General features: G+C 45.2%; 1 protein-coding gene across 1 annotated transcript; it reads left to right on the top strand.

Annotated features, from left to right (window-relative positions):
* The first annotated feature begins 1,333 nt into the window (after nucleotides 1–1,333).
* On the top strand, nucleotides 1,334–16,208 carry LOC133359025 (zinc finger protein 629-like). Its single transcript, XM_061577397.1, has 7 exons — nucleotides 1,334–1,829; nucleotides 2,526–3,348; nucleotides 7,711–8,210; nucleotides 8,690–8,776; nucleotides 9,353–9,439; nucleotides 10,753–10,839; nucleotides 12,095–16,208. Exons 1-7 carry the CDS (start codon nucleotides 1,334–1,336, stop codon nucleotides 13,057–13,059), a joined length of 3,045 nt encoding a protein of 1,014 aa, XP_061433381.1. The 3' UTR covers nucleotides 13,060–16,208.
* Nucleotides 16,209–18,421: the final 2,213 nt, after the last annotated feature.

The raw sequence follows: 18,421 nt of genomic DNA, 5'->3' as shown, positions 1-18,421 counted from the left end.
ACAATAGTTCATTTCACAAGATTAACGCGCTGAGTCAACAGCCATAATCACACCAGGTAAGAAAAGCCTGTCGTGACGACGGTCTTCCTTCGTATGGCTGGAGGGAAAAGCAACCTTTGTTATTTAAACGTGTTATAAACAGGAGTTGAATGGCAAGTATTTTTCTCAACCAATCCCGAGTGTCAGTAGGCAGCGGCAGACGCTGTGTGGATGGCAGCTGTACCGCCAATATTGTTTCGGAATCTTTATTTAGGTTGGACGAATCCGATGATCTGTAAAGCTCTTCTTCACAGATGTCCAGTGTGATTTGATCCACGGATGATCCTGTTTAGCCAGTTTCCAGGCTGTTTGGGCGCCGTGATGACGAGATGTTAATTCTCTCGCCTGGTATACAGGAGCTCGTGGGTTCGATCCTGACGCCTGCTGTATGTTTGGAGTTTGCGTGTCTCATCATCATCACGGTGGCTAGGAGATATTAACTACCTCGCCTGGTATACAGGAGGTCGTGGGTTCGATCCTGACCCTGACGCCTGTTGTAGATTTGGAGTTTGCGTGTCTCATCATCATCACGGTAGCTATGATATGTTAACTACCTCGCCTGGTATACAGGAGGTCGTGGGTTCGATCCTGACGCCTGCTGTATGTTTGGATTTTGCGTGTCTCATCATCATCATCACGGTGGCTAGGAGATGTTAACTACCTCGCCTGGTATACAGGAGGTCGTGGGTTCGATCCTGACCCTGACGCCTGTTGTATATTTGGAGTTTGCGTGTCTCTCTCTCTCATCATCACGGTGGATATGATATGTTAACTACCTCGCCTGGTACACTGGAGGTCGTGGTCGTATGGATGTCTCATAATCTTCCGGTTTTCCCCTCCATATTTAAAAAAAACACGCGTTTCGAGAGTATTTTGGCTGCTATACATTTCCACGTGATTAGCCACTTAGTTGAGCTATCATTTGTGACCAGGTCCGCTTCTAAAAATTAGCTCTATAGCTCAGTGGGTCTTACTGAGTAAAAAAAAATTTGAAAAGTTTAGCAGACAAATATTCAAATCTTCTTGGTTCTTTCGGTAAAGTCACGTAGAAGGGAAATAATAAAATAATAAAAATAAAACATTAAATACAATTCTCACGACGTTTCGGCCACAACGCAAGCAGCCCTCCTCAGGTGAAGAACAAGAAGATGAATCGCTGCAGTCACGAAAGCTTTAAATCGAAAGATTCAAATGTTGAATCGTGACCATTGAATTGTCTGTTAGGTGAATTGTTACGTATGCCTAATTATTATATTCTCCAGTTTCCACAATTTCTCTGCACGTCCCAATCAGAATGGCGTGCACAGTGGCTTCCCCACTGCTTGAGCCGAGTGGGAACTTCCCGGCATGGCTGAAGGCGCAGGGCGTGAACGCGAAGGTGGCCAGGGCCATGAACTCGGAGCTGGGCATCCGGGACTACGGGGTCCTGCGCGCCTGCGTCAGGGACGGCCTCGTGCGGGCCGAGCTGCTGGCCACGGCACGCGATCGCCTGCCCTTCGGCTTCTACGCCGTGCTGCGGCAGGTGGTGAAGGACCTGCAGGATGCCGAGCCCCACGATGACGCTGGGACGCCGTGCAGGGACGACGCCGCTGCCTCCTCTCCCAGCGACGTGACTCTGGGAGGCCTGGTGGACGTGCTGCTCGCGCTGTTCAACGGCTTGAGTCGGGAGCTGCTGCTATCTTTACAGAGGCTGGGCGACGTTAATAATTGGCAGTCTGTCGCAGCTCCTTTATCGACAGCTGCTGTCACATCCGAAGATGTGGAAGGAAAAATGGATCATGTGGAATATGGTAAAAAAGGGCTCATTGCAAAATTGTCGATTGTCTCCGACTTTACTATTGAATTCTTTATTAAAAAAATTATTGGCGAATTTATTTTGCAAAAATCTATCAGGTTTCATAATGTCCTTGGTAGACCTACAGCATACATGTTTCGTGCGGGCAGTAAAATTTATATATCTTGTTTTGACCTCGGATATGTGCAGTAACATCAAAAGACATCTCAACTCACAGCATGGATGACAACGCAAACAGCCTCACAGAAGACCAAATTAAAATGGAACCCTCCGAAGGTAAAGTTTGTACTCGATTCAACATTAGGCACATGACTGGTGTTATTAACTGTAAAATATAATAATTCACAGGTGTTTGTCAAACTACCAATGGATGAAGGGCTCCCCACACTGTAAACAGGACCCATCGATTCTTAATTTTAATCATTGCTGTCCATTCCTGCAGAAGCTTCCAATATGTCGCGAAATGTTGGACATCATGTCAAACACCACACGGTACAACCCAAAAACACATCAGAACTATACTGCACAACTGCAAAAACCTAGATATTCGTATTAATTTTCAAGTGCAAGTTACATTTTTTTCCACAATCGCAGGAACCACATTGTGCGTACGTGTAAACAGTGAAAGTAAATGTGAAAATCTAATTCCGTATACTTAACATTCATCAAACTGGCTTGTTTGCTTCTGAAGGTGAACAACATCTCTGCGTCGGTCTCCCTCAACTCGTCATCCAGAACGTGACCTCAATCTCCAATTTAGGAAGAAACCTCACGTGCGCGGCAAATGATGGACCCTATGCGCCGCAGCAGACAGCAGCTGAAACACACAGTGAAGAATTTGCTGCTGCCGCCGCTTCTGTTGACGAGGAAACGTCTCGATCACTTGCGCAGAGAGACACGACCAGGAGGAGGATGTCGGCAATCTACAGTCAGATGCTCTCTGCCGACGAGGAAGAGTCCAACAAGCTTGAAATTAATAAACCCAATCCCGTAGTGTTGCCTTGGCCAAAATGCGTCGGAAATAAGGCACACTGGTGTGAGCTGTGCGGGAAGAACTACTCAAAACCCTACGGCTTGAAGCAGCACCTGCGAATTCACACGGGCGAGAAGTTGCATCGCTGCGAGGTTTGCAGGCGCACCTTTCTGAAGTTGAGCAGCCTGAAGATCCACGTGCGCAGTCACATGGGCGAGAAGCCCTACAGCTGCGACTTTTGTGGGAAGTGCTTCACCTCAAATTGCCGGATGACGACGCACCAGCGAACGCACACGGACGTGAAACCGTACTGTTGCACGGTGTGCGGCTACGCCTTCAAGCGCCAAGACTCGCTGGTGATCCACTTTCGCACGCACACGGGTGAAAAGCCATACAGCTGCAGGGTGTGTGGGAAGGGCTTCGCCAAGGGCAGCGCCATGAAGAGCCACCTGCGCACGCACACGGGCGAGAAGCCGTACGGCTGCGCGGTGTGCGGAAAGCGCTTCTCGAAGAACAGCTCTCTGAAAAACCACCGCTTCAAGCAAGTGTGCAATGGCTTTTAAAGGCAGAAGAAGAATAGGTATTGGAGGGATCCGATGAGCTATAAAGATATTTTCACAGATGTTCAGTATTGGTGGGTAAGAATGTTATAGCAACAAACACTACAAATACATAGTAGTGCAAAGTACAAGAAAGGTAAAAAAAATCACCTAAATACATACAAATGCAACTAAGCCATCTCCATCCTACCAGACAAAGCCCACTGAGGTTATTAACTTCTTTTTCAGAAGCGACCTGGCCACAAATGATAATCAACATCGCTTCACCCTTTTTATTTGGCATAAGTAAAAGTTATAAAGATGATCAAACACTAGGCAGGCATCAAGTACGTCATGGTTGCGCAGACACACAATTGTGCTGAAAAACGCAAACAAAATATCGCTTTGATAATACATGCATTGCCATTCAAACTGATTGGTCTGTTGTCTCAAAAGCACACATGTATGTTGAACTTCTTTCACACCGTACGTAGCCAACCGTGCTGATCTTGAGGTGCGTGGAAGGACAACAAACGAAACACAAAAATCAGTTCTAAACAAATGCGTTTTCAATCGAGATCATTTGAAAGTACACATAGCTACAGTGGCTTTCTAATATTATTTTTTTAAAAACATGTTTTTACATTAAGCTGCTGGAGGAATGGCAAGGGAAATCTTCAGCCAAGCATGCTTTGGATTTAAAAACAGCTTCACTTTCTCCCAAGGGGTGTGTGTTTGTTATTCATCTATATCATTTCGGCAAATGTGTGGCTTGCCATGTTACAGCACCGGCATCTATCGTATTTTTTAAATGTGTGCTTATTAATCAATAAAGTTGAATGTTATGAATACCTGTCAAAATATTTTTTATGACAATCTTGTTCAGATAATAAAATAATAACTTACAGCGTTTTGTGAGTCCGCTGCTAGACGAAGCCCTCCCTATGCCGTGCCAGTCATGCGGGTTGTTTAACCATACTTCCCCAGGCTTGTCACTCGATAGGTGAAGGTATGGTGTGCTAATCGGAGGTGCGGGGGAAGGACCCAGTTGACGCTTGATCTACCTCTCGGCACGAACGTTAGCCCAGGCCATTGAAGTATTGAATTATGAGACCTCCTTTGCCAGTAGCAAGATATAGTACACCTTTTAGCGTCATCTGGTCCAACAACATGTGAGACTTGGCTCTAAGAAAAGCAGTCTCGGGTGTGGACCAATCAATTTCAAGGACAGTTCATACATTATCAGAGTTGTCTTTTTGTTTGCATTTTGACCGCAAGTGTTGTGGTTAATGCAAACATGATCCCTTGTATAAACGTGTCAGTTTTGTTGCCAGGTAAAAAGGGTAAAAACCTATTACTACTGAAGTATCGAACTTTCCGAGTTCATATTGCAGTGCGCCAATCACTGCACCACCGCTCCTACAGTTAAAATAATCTTGAAATTATGCAAATGAGATACTTAAAAAAAGATCTCGTGTTTTTATACACCTCCAATATCTCAGGTCAACTGGGCTTATACTGTAAGGGGTCGTCCATAAATGACGTCACGCACCTAGAGGGGGGGGGGGTCAGACATTTGTGACGATGCGTGACGAGGGGGGGGGGGGATGAGAAATGTGACGTCACATCAAAATGCGCAACTTTAAATAAATATAGACAACACGTTCTACTTAATTAAATAGACTTTGTAATAAATGTTTCCTCCTACAACATTAGAGTGCAGCGCCACATTAAACACGCACTACAATGACAATAGTTTAAAGCGATTTGACGCATTTTTTTTGGGGGGGGGGCAGAGCTTTGTGACGTCATATTTAAAAGGGGGGGGGGTCTGACTTTTTGTGACGCCGTGTGACGAAGGGGGGGGGGGGGGTCAAAAATCGTCCAAAATCGCGTGACGTCATTTATGAACGGCCCCCTAAACATCGCAGCGGTCAAATCGCCGCGGACCCCTAATTCACGGCCCTCAACGAGGGCCTCCTGCCAGAAGGCGGCATTCAGTTAAGCGAATTAAAAATTGTGTCGTTTTTAAAACAACAACGACGACGACGACATTCACGCGCTTAAACAACAACAACAGCACCAGCACCATTCATCGGCGCTAACGACGAGCGAACGAGGTGAGAGAGAGGGGGGGGGGGATTTGCGATTTGAGTCGAATTCGTGCAACTAACTAACAGTGCGCCTATAAACACACAAGGTTTGTAAGGTCGTCAACTTATCATCGTCATCATCATCATCATAACTCGGCGTCAGTAATCCGTCAGACCCATTATCAGTGCTGCCGACCTTATTACGGACCGCGATTCAGATCTTGCTGATCGCATCCTCGTTGTTGCCTCTTATAAATCTCAACGTGCATCCTGCAAAGTCCCATCACATGGAGAGAAACACAAAGAAATAGACAAACCAATTAAATAAATTGTTTTATTGAAACGGTTGTACGCCGTATGGACCTGAAAACTCAATTTCCCTGTGCAAGAATACGGGGTAAACCGTATGGGTTGACAGTGTATAGTGTATTAAGTGTAGTGTATAGTAATGTAGTGTATAGTGTAGTATATAGTGTAGTGTATAACATACCTGTCAACCTCTTATCAGTGCCCTACATTATAACAGACCAATTCAGACCTTATTGGTCACCCCGTGCCCTTTATAAATCTCAATGTTCATCCTACAACGTCCCATCGCAAGGGAGAAATTCAAATGTAGACACATTTTTTTCCCGTATTGAAACGGCTGTACGCCGTATGGGGCCGTCCATAAATGACGTCACGCGATTTTGGACGATTTTTGACCCCCCCCCCCTTCGTCACACAGCGTCACAAAAAGTCAGACCCCCCCTCAAATATGACGTCACAAAGCTCTGCCCCCCCCTCTCCAAAAAATAAAACATGCTTCAAATAGCTTTAAACTATTGTCATTGTAGTGCGTATTTAATGTGGCGCTGCACTCTGATGTTGTAGGAGAAAACATTTATTAAAAAGTCTATTTAATTAAGTAGAACGTGTTGTCTATATTTATTTAAAGTTGCGCATTTTGATGTGACGTCACATCTCTCACCCCCCTCCCCTCGTCACACATCGTCACAAATGTCTCACCCCCCCCCCACCCAGGTGCGTGACGTAATTTATGGACGGCCCCTATGGAATTGAAAACTCGATTTCCCTGTGCAAGAATATGAGTAAACCGTATGGGTTGACAGCGATGTCATCATCATCATAGCTCAGCGTCAGTAATTGGAGCTCATCAGAAGTCATCAGCATTATAACTAATTCGTAATCAGTAATCGCCATAACTCATCATCCCTCATAATTTTAACTCTCATAATTTTAACTCATCATTAGTAATCGGGGTGGCGATGAGATGTCACGGTGTCACATGCAGGACCTGGATTTGATTTCTGACTGGGGCGCCTTTCTGCGTGGAGTTTGTTCTGTGTGGGTTACCTCCAGGTTCTCGGGGGGGGGGGGGGGGTGGGATGTAACTGGAATTGGTCAAACGTCCAAATGCTGAAAAATAACCTGCAAATTACTCATTTAAAATGTACACATATCAACATCACCACCGATTAGCACGGTTGGCTACGTACGGTGCGAAAGAAGTTCAACATTCATACATACAAAACTTGGGCAGGATCCTCCTGAAAAAGTCTTGAGGCTTTCATGGGTAAACAAAAAAAAACAAGGTAAGCTAAACTCAACATAAGTAATCAGAAATCATAACTCATCATCAGTATCAATCATTAAGGATTCTAAATCGTTATTAATATTGTACAGTAAAACCTTGGATTGCGAGTAACTTGGTCTGCGAGTGCTTTGCAAGAAGAGCACATTTTTGAAATAAATATTAATTTGATAAACGAGCGAGGTCTTGCAATACGAGTAGTACGTGTATACGCTTTGTCTGCCGAGCGTCACGTGATCACAACTGATATACGAGTGCTTTGGATTACAAACACGTTTCCGGAACGAATTATGCTCGCAATCCAAGGTTTTACTGTACCAGCAAACATCAGTATTCTTCAAATGTATGTTGAACTTTTTTCGCACCGTAGGTACCCAAGTTCGCATCCTGTCATTGGTCGATTTAGTCCATCATCTGGGTCCGATTAAATGGGTACCACATTGGGAGATATCAACAGTGGGCAGCCTGTGAGAGAAACTGGCCCTCGCCATGGAAACGTGTAATTTTCACCAGTATCTCAGGATTGCAAACGGTGAAGTGCAGCGCCCCTACAGTTATCTTCGTGAGGGAGACATTTTGACTCTGACTTGACTTTGGTGAAGCTGTTATATTTTACACTTTAATTTCATGATATCACAGTCTCCTATATTCAGTTATTTCTCTGCAATTTTCATCAGGATGGCGTGCGTAGTGGCCGCCCCAGTGCTGGAATCAAGCGGGGACTTCCCAGCGTGGTTGGAGGCGCAGGGCGTGAACGCGGATGTGGCCCGGGCCATGGATTCGGAGCTGGGCATTCGGGACTACGGGGTCCTGCGTGCCTGCGTCGGGGACGGCCTCGTGCGGGCCGAGCTGTTGGCCACAGCGCGCGACCGCCTGCCCTTCGGCTTCTATGCCACGCTGCGGCAGGTGGTGAAGGCCCTGCAGGGCGCCGAGCCCCATGACAAGACTCCGCGCTGGGATGCTGCCACCACTGCCATCTCTTCTGGTGATGTGACGCTGAGAGGCCTGGTGGACGTGCTGCTCGCACTGTTCAATGGTTTGGGCCGGGAGTTGTTGGTTTGTGCGCAGAGGCTGGGTGCTGTGGATGGTGGGAATATTACGGCGACCTCCCATTCGGCTACGGATCATGCCAGTCCCGATGACCTGATGGATGACATGAATCACCACGTGGAACATGGTAAGATGATGGGGCCATTAAGTTTTCTGATTTCAAAATGCCTGTACAGTATGTAAACAAGGTATTTATACTCGAAGTTTTTTTCATGTTATACCACATGTTGTTTGGCATGATGTTTGACATTCCATAATAGAGGTTTTTTCGGTGAGATCGCATAAATATCTAAATGTGTTGTTAACGGCACATTTATATATTTATATGGTTAACGATACATTTATATATTTACGCGATCTAACCCAAAAAACCTCTTATGGATGATATTGGTCGGGAAAGCCTACGTGTTTTACATTCCGTTTCACATGATGGGAGCTTATTCAAGAAATTAATTCATTTCCAGAGGAAGCTTCCGGCACTGGAGAAAAATGTCGGACATGATGCCAAACATTGTGTGGTACAGCCCAAAAACGCATCGGAGACCTATGTGCAACAACCGAGAAGACATTCAGAAGTTATTGATGCGGTGTTTTTGTTTCGAACAGAAGAGGCGGAGGAGACCTCAACTCGTGTTGTGGAGGATTCCAGCACGAACCTAACAATGCAGCAGATAAAAACAGAGCCCTTTGAAGGTGAGGCTTGAGTTTAAAATCATGGTTTAAACACCACAAGCTAATGTTGCAATGATGCGCAATCAGCCGCATACAAAATAAGTCCTAACCAAGTTAAAGTGAGTTTTCTTATGGCCCCATCGTGAATGTAAAGTGTGATTTGTAATTACAAATAAGCCCATTTCCGCACTCTTCTCTTTTCGATGAACGTTCATTGCCCAACACTTTAGTGGTGTAGCGCAGTGGACATACGTGTGTATGTATATATGTGAACTTCTTTCGCACCGTGTTGTTAACGGCACATTTATATATTTATATGGTTAACGATACATTTATATATTTACGCGATCTAACCCAAAAAACCTCTTATGGATGATATTGGTCGGGAAAGCCTACGTGTTTTACATTCCGTTTCACATGATGGGAGCTTATTCAAGAAATTAATTCATTTCCAGAGGAAGCTTCCGGCACTGGAGAAAAATGTCGGACATGATGCCAAACATTGTGTGGTACAGCCCAAAAACGCATCGGAGACCTATGTGCAACAACCGAGAAGACATTCAGAAGTTATTGATGCGGTGTTTTTGTTTCGAACAGAAGAGGCGGAGGAGACCTCAACTCGTGTTGTGGAGGATTCCAGCACGAACCTAACAATGCAGCAGATAAAAACAGAGCCCTTTGAAGGTGAGGCTTGAGTTTAAAATCATGGTTTAAACACCACAAGCTAATGTTGCAATGATGCGCAATCAGCCGCATACAAAATAAGTCCTAACCAAGTTAAAGTGAGTTTTCTTATGGCCCCATCGTGAATGTAAAGTGTGATTTGTAATTACAAATAAGCCCATTTCCGCACTCTTCTCTTTTCGATGAACGTTCATTGCCCAACACTTTAGTGGTGTAGCGCAGTGGACATACGTGTGTATGTATATATGTGAACTTCTTTCGCACCGTACGTAACCAACCGTGCTAATGAGAGGTGCGGGGAAGGACAACAAACTAAACACAAAAGGCAGTTCTAAAGAAATTAGCTTTCAATCTAGATTATTTAAAAGTGCATAGCTCCAGTGGCTTCCTAATATCAGAAGGAAGACCGTTGCAGACGGCCACAAGAGATTCAATGGGTTCCTCCCCACCCCCCCCATCAAATTTCTCCCCCGCTTATTAATCCAGAACCTGGGCCCGCCTACGGTCTTTGGATCTTGGTGCACATAGCCTGCACGCTGAACGATAGCTATACCACTGAGCCTATAATACCTTACAGTGTATTTTTCCATTTTAAGGCTGAGGTGTTGACGAATGTTGGCGAGAGCTTTCTGTGTTTGTGCTAGAGTACCGCTCCAAATGCAGTCTGTTAACTTTTCGTCTAAATGTCTAATCTTAATTCCATCTGCTCTGAGAGTTATAACAATTACAATGTCCTCTGCTGAAAAGCACCTTGGTTCTGTGCCATCACGGCGCACTCACCTCACAATCAGAAGGTCGCAAAATACACATTTTACCAGGATTGTACTCAGTCCATCGTCCTGTTGTGGTTGATACAATTTTGAACCACATAGTCTGGAGTTGACAACAGTGGCTGTCTCTGCAATAGGGTTGTGGCATTTTCACCACTGGATTAGGGCCGTAACGGAGATGTTCACGGCCGCATGTTCAAGTGGTAATATAAATTTTACAGCACAACATTGCGTATTAGACTAGCTATGGACTTAGGTACAGATGGATATGTGAAACCTCGGATACGTGATTATCTATAGAAAATGACAGTTGCACAAGGAGCAAATGCATTACTGGGTTAAAAATAACCACAAACTGCTTTAAATACGGGGAAACTATTTACTCTGCTTTTTAATATGTGCAATTGAATGTATGCGACATTACGAATGTGCGAAAAGTCAGATTGTGAACATATACAGAAAACCAATATGCGACATACTGTACCTATATTTTACGAAATACGTTGTAAAGCAGCATTGATGACAAGTGTTGTCTTTTCTCAGACAAGGCGGAACAGACCCCAGCCCACACGCTGGACAACTCAAGTCCCGATCAGACCATTGACAGAATAAAGACAGAAACACGTAAAGGTATTAGAGAGCCACTCGTATTGGTGTGTCGTACCGCATGCCTGCAACAGAACACAGCACCACAAACGCCGGTGCACGCTCGGAGAGCGATATCGGTGTCAAAAGTTGTCCGTACGAAATTACACTTGAAAATGTAAAGCCTGTTGTCAATCCACTGCTGGATGGGAGCTTCTCCGTGCTACGTGGTTTTGTGAGGGATATTTGATCATACGGCACGCTGGTTAGTGTGGAGTGGTGATGGAATGGTGCACAGATGTGAAGGCATATAAATACAGTCCGACATTTTACTTTGTTGCACTGCCCTCTGCTGACCATCACGTAGCCCTACAGCAGCTTATATCAATTTGCTGTGCATGGTGTTTGCCCATACATGCACGACCCATGATCTCAACCCTGTTTGGCTTCTGAGATCTGATGAGATCTGGGTGATTTGGCCATAGGCTATAAAATTGTAATTGTACTGATGTTAATGGGATAGCAAATAATTTATCTGGCTGGGCAGGTCTGATGGTAAAGCTCACAGTCCGCAGTCGTTAAAGTGAGTATCACTTTGTGGGAAGGTGCCACGGTGGCGAGATGTTAACTACCTCGCTTGGTATACAGGAGGTCGTAGGTTCGATCCCAAACCTGACGCCTGTATATTTGGAGTTTTCACGTTCTCCCTGTGGTCGCGTGGATTTTTCTCCGGGTCCTCCGTTTTTCCCTCCACATTTAGAAACATGCGTTTCGAGAATTTAGCTGCTATAAATATCCACGTGATAAGCCACTTCGTTGAGCTTTCATTTGTGGCCAGGTCGCTTCTGCAAAAACGATATATAGCTCATTGGGCCTTACCTGTTAATGTAAAAATTGTTCGACTGTTGTGGCCCCCACCCTCCCACCCGTGATAGTGGTTGCGGGCTCCAAAAAAACGAGTGCTTCTCAATGTTCATTTGAGCATTAAATTGTAGCAAGGCAGAGAATATTACAATTAAAGGTCTGCTTTATGAACAACTATAATGCCATGCGTTTACCCAGGAAAGCTTTACCGAGTCTCAAGACTGTTTTTACAGGGGGTGTCTTGCTACGTTTGGATAGTTGGCCAGTTCCACAAATAAGTGTTTGGCTTCATATGAGGAGAAACCCGGAGCACCTGCAAAACCTCTCAGCTCTTTTAAACGTACAATCAAATACTGTTGAGTGAGTGCCAATTTAAATTCCCGCGTTGATTAGCGCAAGGATCTTTCACATCCGAAACAATTATTGTGCCTGGCAGATGAACGTCCCGTCGAAGCACGTCCGGGCAACTTCGCCGAAGGCGTGAACTCTGTGCGCGATGACACCACCGATGTCGCGACGACATCTGTGGGCGCCGTCGCCAGAAGCCACTCTCCAGGGCCGGCAGCAGTAGTGCCATTGCACGCCCAGCAGCCATCGGCGATCAGGCCTGGCGATGGGGAGGCGAGCTGCTGCAAGCTGTGCGGGCGCACCTTCGCACGGCCGTGTGGCCTCACACGGCACCAGTGCCCCCATGAGAGGCCGCACCGCTGTGACGTTTGCGAGCTGCGCTTCTCGCAGCACACCCACCTCGAGAGCCACAGGCGCACGCACACGGGCGAGAAGCCATTTGGCTGCGACGCCTGCAGCAAACGTTTCTCGCACAGCACCAATCTGAAGAATCACAAGAGGACGCACACGGGCGAGAAGCCCTATGCCTGCGCCGTGTGCAAAAAGGCGTTCTCGCAGAGGGCCACGCTCAAGACGCACATGCACACGCACACGGGCGAGAAACCGTTCCGCTGCGAGATCTGCAACCAGGGCTTCACGCAGAATTCCACACTCAAGACGCACCTACACGTGCACACGGGCGAGAAGCCGTTCCGGTGCAAGATCTGCAACCAGGGTTTCACGCAAAGCTCCAAGCTGAAGATTCACCTGCGCCTGCACACGGGCGAGAAGCCCTACCGATGCAAGATCTGCAACCAGGCCTTCACGCAGAGCTTCAACCTGAAGGTCCACCTGCACACGCACACGGGAGAGAAGCCATATCGCTGCAGCGTGTGCGACAAAGCTTTCTCGCAGAGCTCTACGCTGAAGACTCACCTGCGCCGGCATGCGGGAAAGAGCCCCTACCAGTGCGGCGTGTGCGACCGGGAGTTCTTGCTCAAGACTCACCTGAGTGCCCACCAGCAGAGTGTGCATGCACGCGAGGGGGAAGTCCTGACGGTGCAGCCGATGTGACGGCAACCAGTGACGGACGGGCATGCCGTTTGTGGCTGCTGGTAGAAGGGGGATCTTCGTGTTGTGCTCCCACCAGCTTGCCTTGGCCGTCGTCTCCTGCGCCAGAATATTGACTGGACCCTGAACAGATCTCGCCTTGACGGGCATCGTTAGTCAAACCCAGAGGCGTAGCTAGGGGGGGGCAGGAGGGTACATGTGTCCCCGGGCGCCAAGGTAAAGGGGCGCCAAAATGAGGCTTACAACGTTACATTATAACTTATTTCGGCGGGCGCGGCAGCCTGAAACTACTGCACAAATCTACACCTCAACCTAAAAGTTTATATATCCCGCCACACACAGCCTACATGTCATATCCCGCCACACACAGCCTACATGTTGGTATGTGATTAAACGGGGGGGGCACCAATTTTTTAGTTCGTCCCCTGGCGCAAAATATCCTAGCTACGCCACTGGTCAAACGAGAATCAAGAGTTTAGCTCGAGCGATGTGTATTCGGATTGTATCGACAGGAACTCTTCAGGTCAGTTCCTGAGAAATTTCCCGGCGCGTGTAGCGAAAAGTCGAACATCGCATCGAACAAGACGCGATACAACCTGAAAAGACACCATAGAGTTATATAACACAACCACAAAACTTTTGTAAAGTGTCTCTTTTGCTCTGTCAATTTTTTTTTCATCACATTGAAGTCATTTGGTCTGTGAGCCTTCTGGACCAACGTTTTCCAGTAGTTGCTAATCATGCAAAGGCTAAGCGGGAAAATTACTCGACTGGTTTTAACTTCTCTGAGCTCCTCAGCAGTGTGAGGAACAATTGCTGCTGGCTTGCATGATGTTGTAGGAGAGAGCTGTCCACTGACACCACAGGGCCAATGCTATATGATGTGATATACTGTGTGGGTTAACATATATCTATCAATCGTTACAGTGCGTTATACATTTTGGCACATTTCAGCTGTCACTTGTGATTGCCGAGGTCTTATCAACATGTGGCGGCCCATGTGACCATGGATTACGGTACCATAGACACCTTCAAAGAAAATAAAGTTAAACTTTAAGGCCAAATGACCCGATCCCACTGTGGTGAAGCTCACCAGACTTTTCAAACTTGATGTTCGATTGGGATGGGCGCTGTTTACTGGTGCTCTGGACATGAACTTGTAAGCACTACTAACCATCTCACTACGGGCTTATAGCAGATTTAGACCATATTTTGTTAATATGCTATGAAATGCATGGTCACTTGTTAATAAGAGTGAGCCTATCTGTACCTACCGAGTGGTACGCCCTGCAGCTGCATTCAAGTTTAAAACACTCAAGTGCATCCTACACCTGGACAATAGGTAAAGTCGCTACTGTTCAGTGTCTCTGGGCACTACTCAGTTAATGCCTACCCTCGTATTACCTAATACACGTGTGCATCTCAATTCAAATCGTCTCCATCGAGCAGCGCTCATCTCCCGTTATTGGCAACACTGAGCCAGTGCTAGAATAAAAGTGTATTTATATAAGAGTGGGATAGTACTTCGAGGGTTGTTCACCATGCAAAATTGCAATATCACATTGTCTTCAGCAGAGGGCGATACAGAATAAGTCCTGTAGTATTTAAAAAAAACTTTTTTTTAAACACGCTTTAATTAAATGTACTAGTAATGGAAGAACTCCACGACTCTAGGAAGTGGCCCCGAAGCTTGCCATACCGTAAGGGACCGTGGTAATTTACAGCCAACGTCAGTTTACCGTGGACAATTGGACCCAAGCCGAAACATAACATATAAAAAATAATGTTTACAAAAATATATTTTAATTGTGTTTATGATAGAATATAGTATTGTCATCAGTATGACATAAGTATACCAAGTTTGCAGTCGATACCACATTGGGAAGTGGGATAAAATTGAGTTACAAGATTTGAGGATACAACAACAACAGACAGAGTGAGTTAAATAAAAGCGTGTAATAATAAAAATGCACTCTGCTCCCGCCTACACTGTATGCGTCTCGCCTTCACCAAAAGCAAATTGACCAGTATGGTCAAGTATGGTCGAAAAACCCCAACAGCCCACACGGCACGGAATGACCCTCATCCAGCAGGATATTGACAAAAGGGCTGGATAGGTAACGGGGACAATCTGTCCATGGGACAATCTGGGATCACAAATTGGTGCTTATTTTATTAACCTTCGACTCTTCGGGGGATGGTGGTTTGAGCCGATTCAAATTGTGATTCCGATTGCAAATCATGCGCATTAACCACAGCACTTCCCGGCTCGGTAAATGTGGAATATTTAACTTACAAATACAGAATTAGTTTTACAATGTATTAAATCCGGGCATGCTTGGTAAATTTTAGTTTTTTACTTTGTCATAATGTTCGTGTTTTCCAGTCTGCTGCACACTTAGCGCTTTAGGGATTGTGGATTACCTTTAATGAAGTGCTGCCTCTGACCAAATCACTCGGAATGTGCCCGATCTTGTTAGATATTGGAACCTAAGCAGAGCTAAGCCTGGAACACGCTTTGCCTCTACCGCAATGGACCACAAGCTTGCAACACTACATGCCTGATTGTTATTTGCAGGGCCTGACCTCGAATTAAACTTGCAACCTTGCCTTTGATTTTTTTTCATTATGTGGTGCACTTTATATGTGGGGCCTGAGTTACATGACAGTGGAAATGAAGATTTTGCTGCATTGTTGGTGTAACATCTGCAAAATGGATAGCAAGAAAATATCTTAGATGTGGCTGTGACAACAAACATGATCTCAATTTCTCACTCTATCGCCACCTGCACACATCCCACACATTTGTATAATCATCTCTTGTATCCCATCAGGTTCACATAGATGCTTATTCTGCACTTGACCCGCAAGTTCTCGCCGTCTCCCCGACAGACCTGGTCTTCACCTGAGGACGGCTGCTTGCGTTGTGGCCGAAACGTCGTGAGAATTATTTTATGATGTTTTATTATTATTATTTTATTATTTCCATTCTACGTGACTTTACCGAAAGAACCAAGAAGAAGTTCTCCAATAGTTTGCACAGCACGGTGCTGTGTGTTCTTGTTGTACCTGTTAATGTAATACTTGTCTACTTGTGTTGTATACAATGTAACAACAAAAAGTGCATGCCATTAAAGCTAACTGTAGACTTACATTGGTGTGCACTATCTTATTGAGTGCAAGACCTGAAGCCAGATGGTATTTGGCTGCTATACATTTCCAAATGATAAGCCACTTCGTTGAGCTATCATTTGTGGCCAGGTCGCTTCTGCAAAAGAGCTATGTAGCTCAGTGGGCCTGACCTGGAACCAGCAAAAAGTTTAGTTTTGAGTAATTTCCTGGTATTTTATCAGCATTGGTATGTTTGGCCAATTCCAGTTAAATGGTATATATTGTTATAAGCTATGGGAGGAAACCGGAAAACGCGGAGGTAACCCACGGAGAAGAGAGGGGATAACATACAAACTCTACACAGCAACCAGAGTCGGAAATCGAAGCCAGGACCATTCTGTAAAGGCACACGTGGTATCACCGCACGCCCCTGCCTCATATGCACTGGAATTGTCGTGACATGGGAAAGCAATGAATGAGTCTTGGATGCAATTATAATTTTGGTGGAAGACATTTTCACATTCAAACACGCAGGGCAGCTGGGGAATTTCGGAAACCCATTGGGACATTTGGTTTAACGAACGAGACGTCTCAACTCCAGCAAGATGATTGTAAGCGGTCAACTTAATCTTCAGCCTTTGGTCTATCCACTGCTGGATGGAGGCCTCCCCACGTACGCTGTTGCCATATCTCACGATTTTGTGATGCAACAATCCATCTAAAATGAGAACAAAATAACAACCTGGACACGAAGCTGATGGCATCGCTCCATCTCCGCACTGGACGTTCTCCCCAACTGTGTTCTCTCCTTTGGCTGTCATTCCGTCACCATTCTCGTCCATCGGTCATCAACCCCCTCTAGCAATGTCCATGGCCACTTAAATTTCGTAAACAGATGCATGGATTGATTCATCTTTGTTCCCAAAGTGTGCGTGTGTGTGTGTGTAAATATAGCTATTTGCCATTATTATTGGTCGTATTCGATTCAGGCTCACCAATAACAATGACCAGTTGTGTGCCTCTCCTAGGTCGACTCGGCCCTAATTGGATCCCTGGCGCAGTGTGTAAACATCAGCACTGGGGAGACAAAGGCGGCCGGGCGTGGTTCGTGCCATACACCAACACCTCTTGGGCGGTGCCAGCCTTCATAGGCGTGCTCTCTAACCAGCACTTGCCCAACAGTCTGTTTTTCAGTTTCATTTATGTGGTATAGTCCTGTGAGCCATTCGGCTTTGAATCGGGTGCAACCGCAACAGACAAAAAACAAAAACATGAACAAGAAAACATCATAAAGTGACTATGTGACTATGCGCAAACAGAAAAATCCAGGAAAAAACTGCAAAGTCTTCCAGAAAAAGCACCGTACACCAACGCTGTGTGCAAAAATCCCAGTGGGATGTAAGTAAAACAACAACAACCACAAGACAACTTAGATTAAAGCCATCAGTCTAACCCTGTACTACAACAAACAAACATGGCCAAACCAAAAAACGTTTTCGAAATCATCAAAATAAAGCCATAAAAGCAATGTAACACTGATCATAGGAACTGTGACTGAAATTTCACAATAAACGACAACAACATGTACCACCAAAGGCTATATGGAGGTATGTGTTTTTGTGTGTAATAAAACATACTTAAGTTATGGTGATTTACAGCCAACGTGAGTTGAGCGTCGACAATTAGAGCCGTACAAAATAGTTTTAAAATATTTGTAAAAATGTTTTAATGATAGAATATAGTATTGTTATCAGTATATGCCACACCTATACCAAGTTTGCAGTTGATACGACATTGGGAATACGGTTGAAATTGAGTTACAATATTTGTGGATACAACACACAGGGTAAGTTAAATAAAAGCGTGTAAAAAGTTTTAAAAATAGATGTTTTGGATTTTTTAATGAGAAAATATCGTGTTGTCATCAGTATGACATACCTATACCAAGTTTGCAGTTGATAGCACATTGGGAAGTGTGTAAAAATTTTGTTACAAGATTTCTTTTTTGAGGATACAACAGATGAAGTGAGTTAAATAAAAGCGTGTAAAAAAAGAGCTTTACAGCTCATCGGATTCCTCCAGTCTAAATACATATTCTGATTCTCTTTCCGTGTTACTTGACCATAACCTCACGACGCCGCACGACTCGCAGCGCTATACCAAATAAATTAAAACGTGAAAACTTAACGCCGGCCAAAGCGGTTTGGTGTAAACTTAAGCTTTGTGATGCAGCCAAACCAGCACTTTTTATGGG

Source organism: Lethenteron reissneri, chromosome 64, assembly GCF_015708825.2.
Source record: "Lethenteron reissneri isolate LAM-NWPU_2019-01 chromosome 64, ASM1570882v1, whole genome shotgun sequence".
NCBI lineage: Eukaryota > Metazoa > Chordata > Hyperoartia > Petromyzontiformes > Petromyzontidae > Lethenteron > Lethenteron reissneri.
This window is presented reverse-complemented; position numbering and strand designations above follow the sequence as displayed.

Coding starts and splice junctions, on each gene's coding strand:
- LOC133359025 (XM_061577397.1), top strand. CDS start 1,334: ATGGCGTGCACAGTGGCTTCCCCACTGCTTGAGCCGAGTGGGAACTTC. Junction 1,830..2,525: donor AATGGATCATGTGGAATATG/GTAAAAAAGGGC, acceptor TTGCTTCTGAAG/GTGAACAACATCTCTGCGTC. Junction 8,211..8,689: donor GAATCACCACGTGGAACATG/GTAAGATGATGG, acceptor TGTTTCGAACAG/AAGAGGCGGAGGAGACCTCA.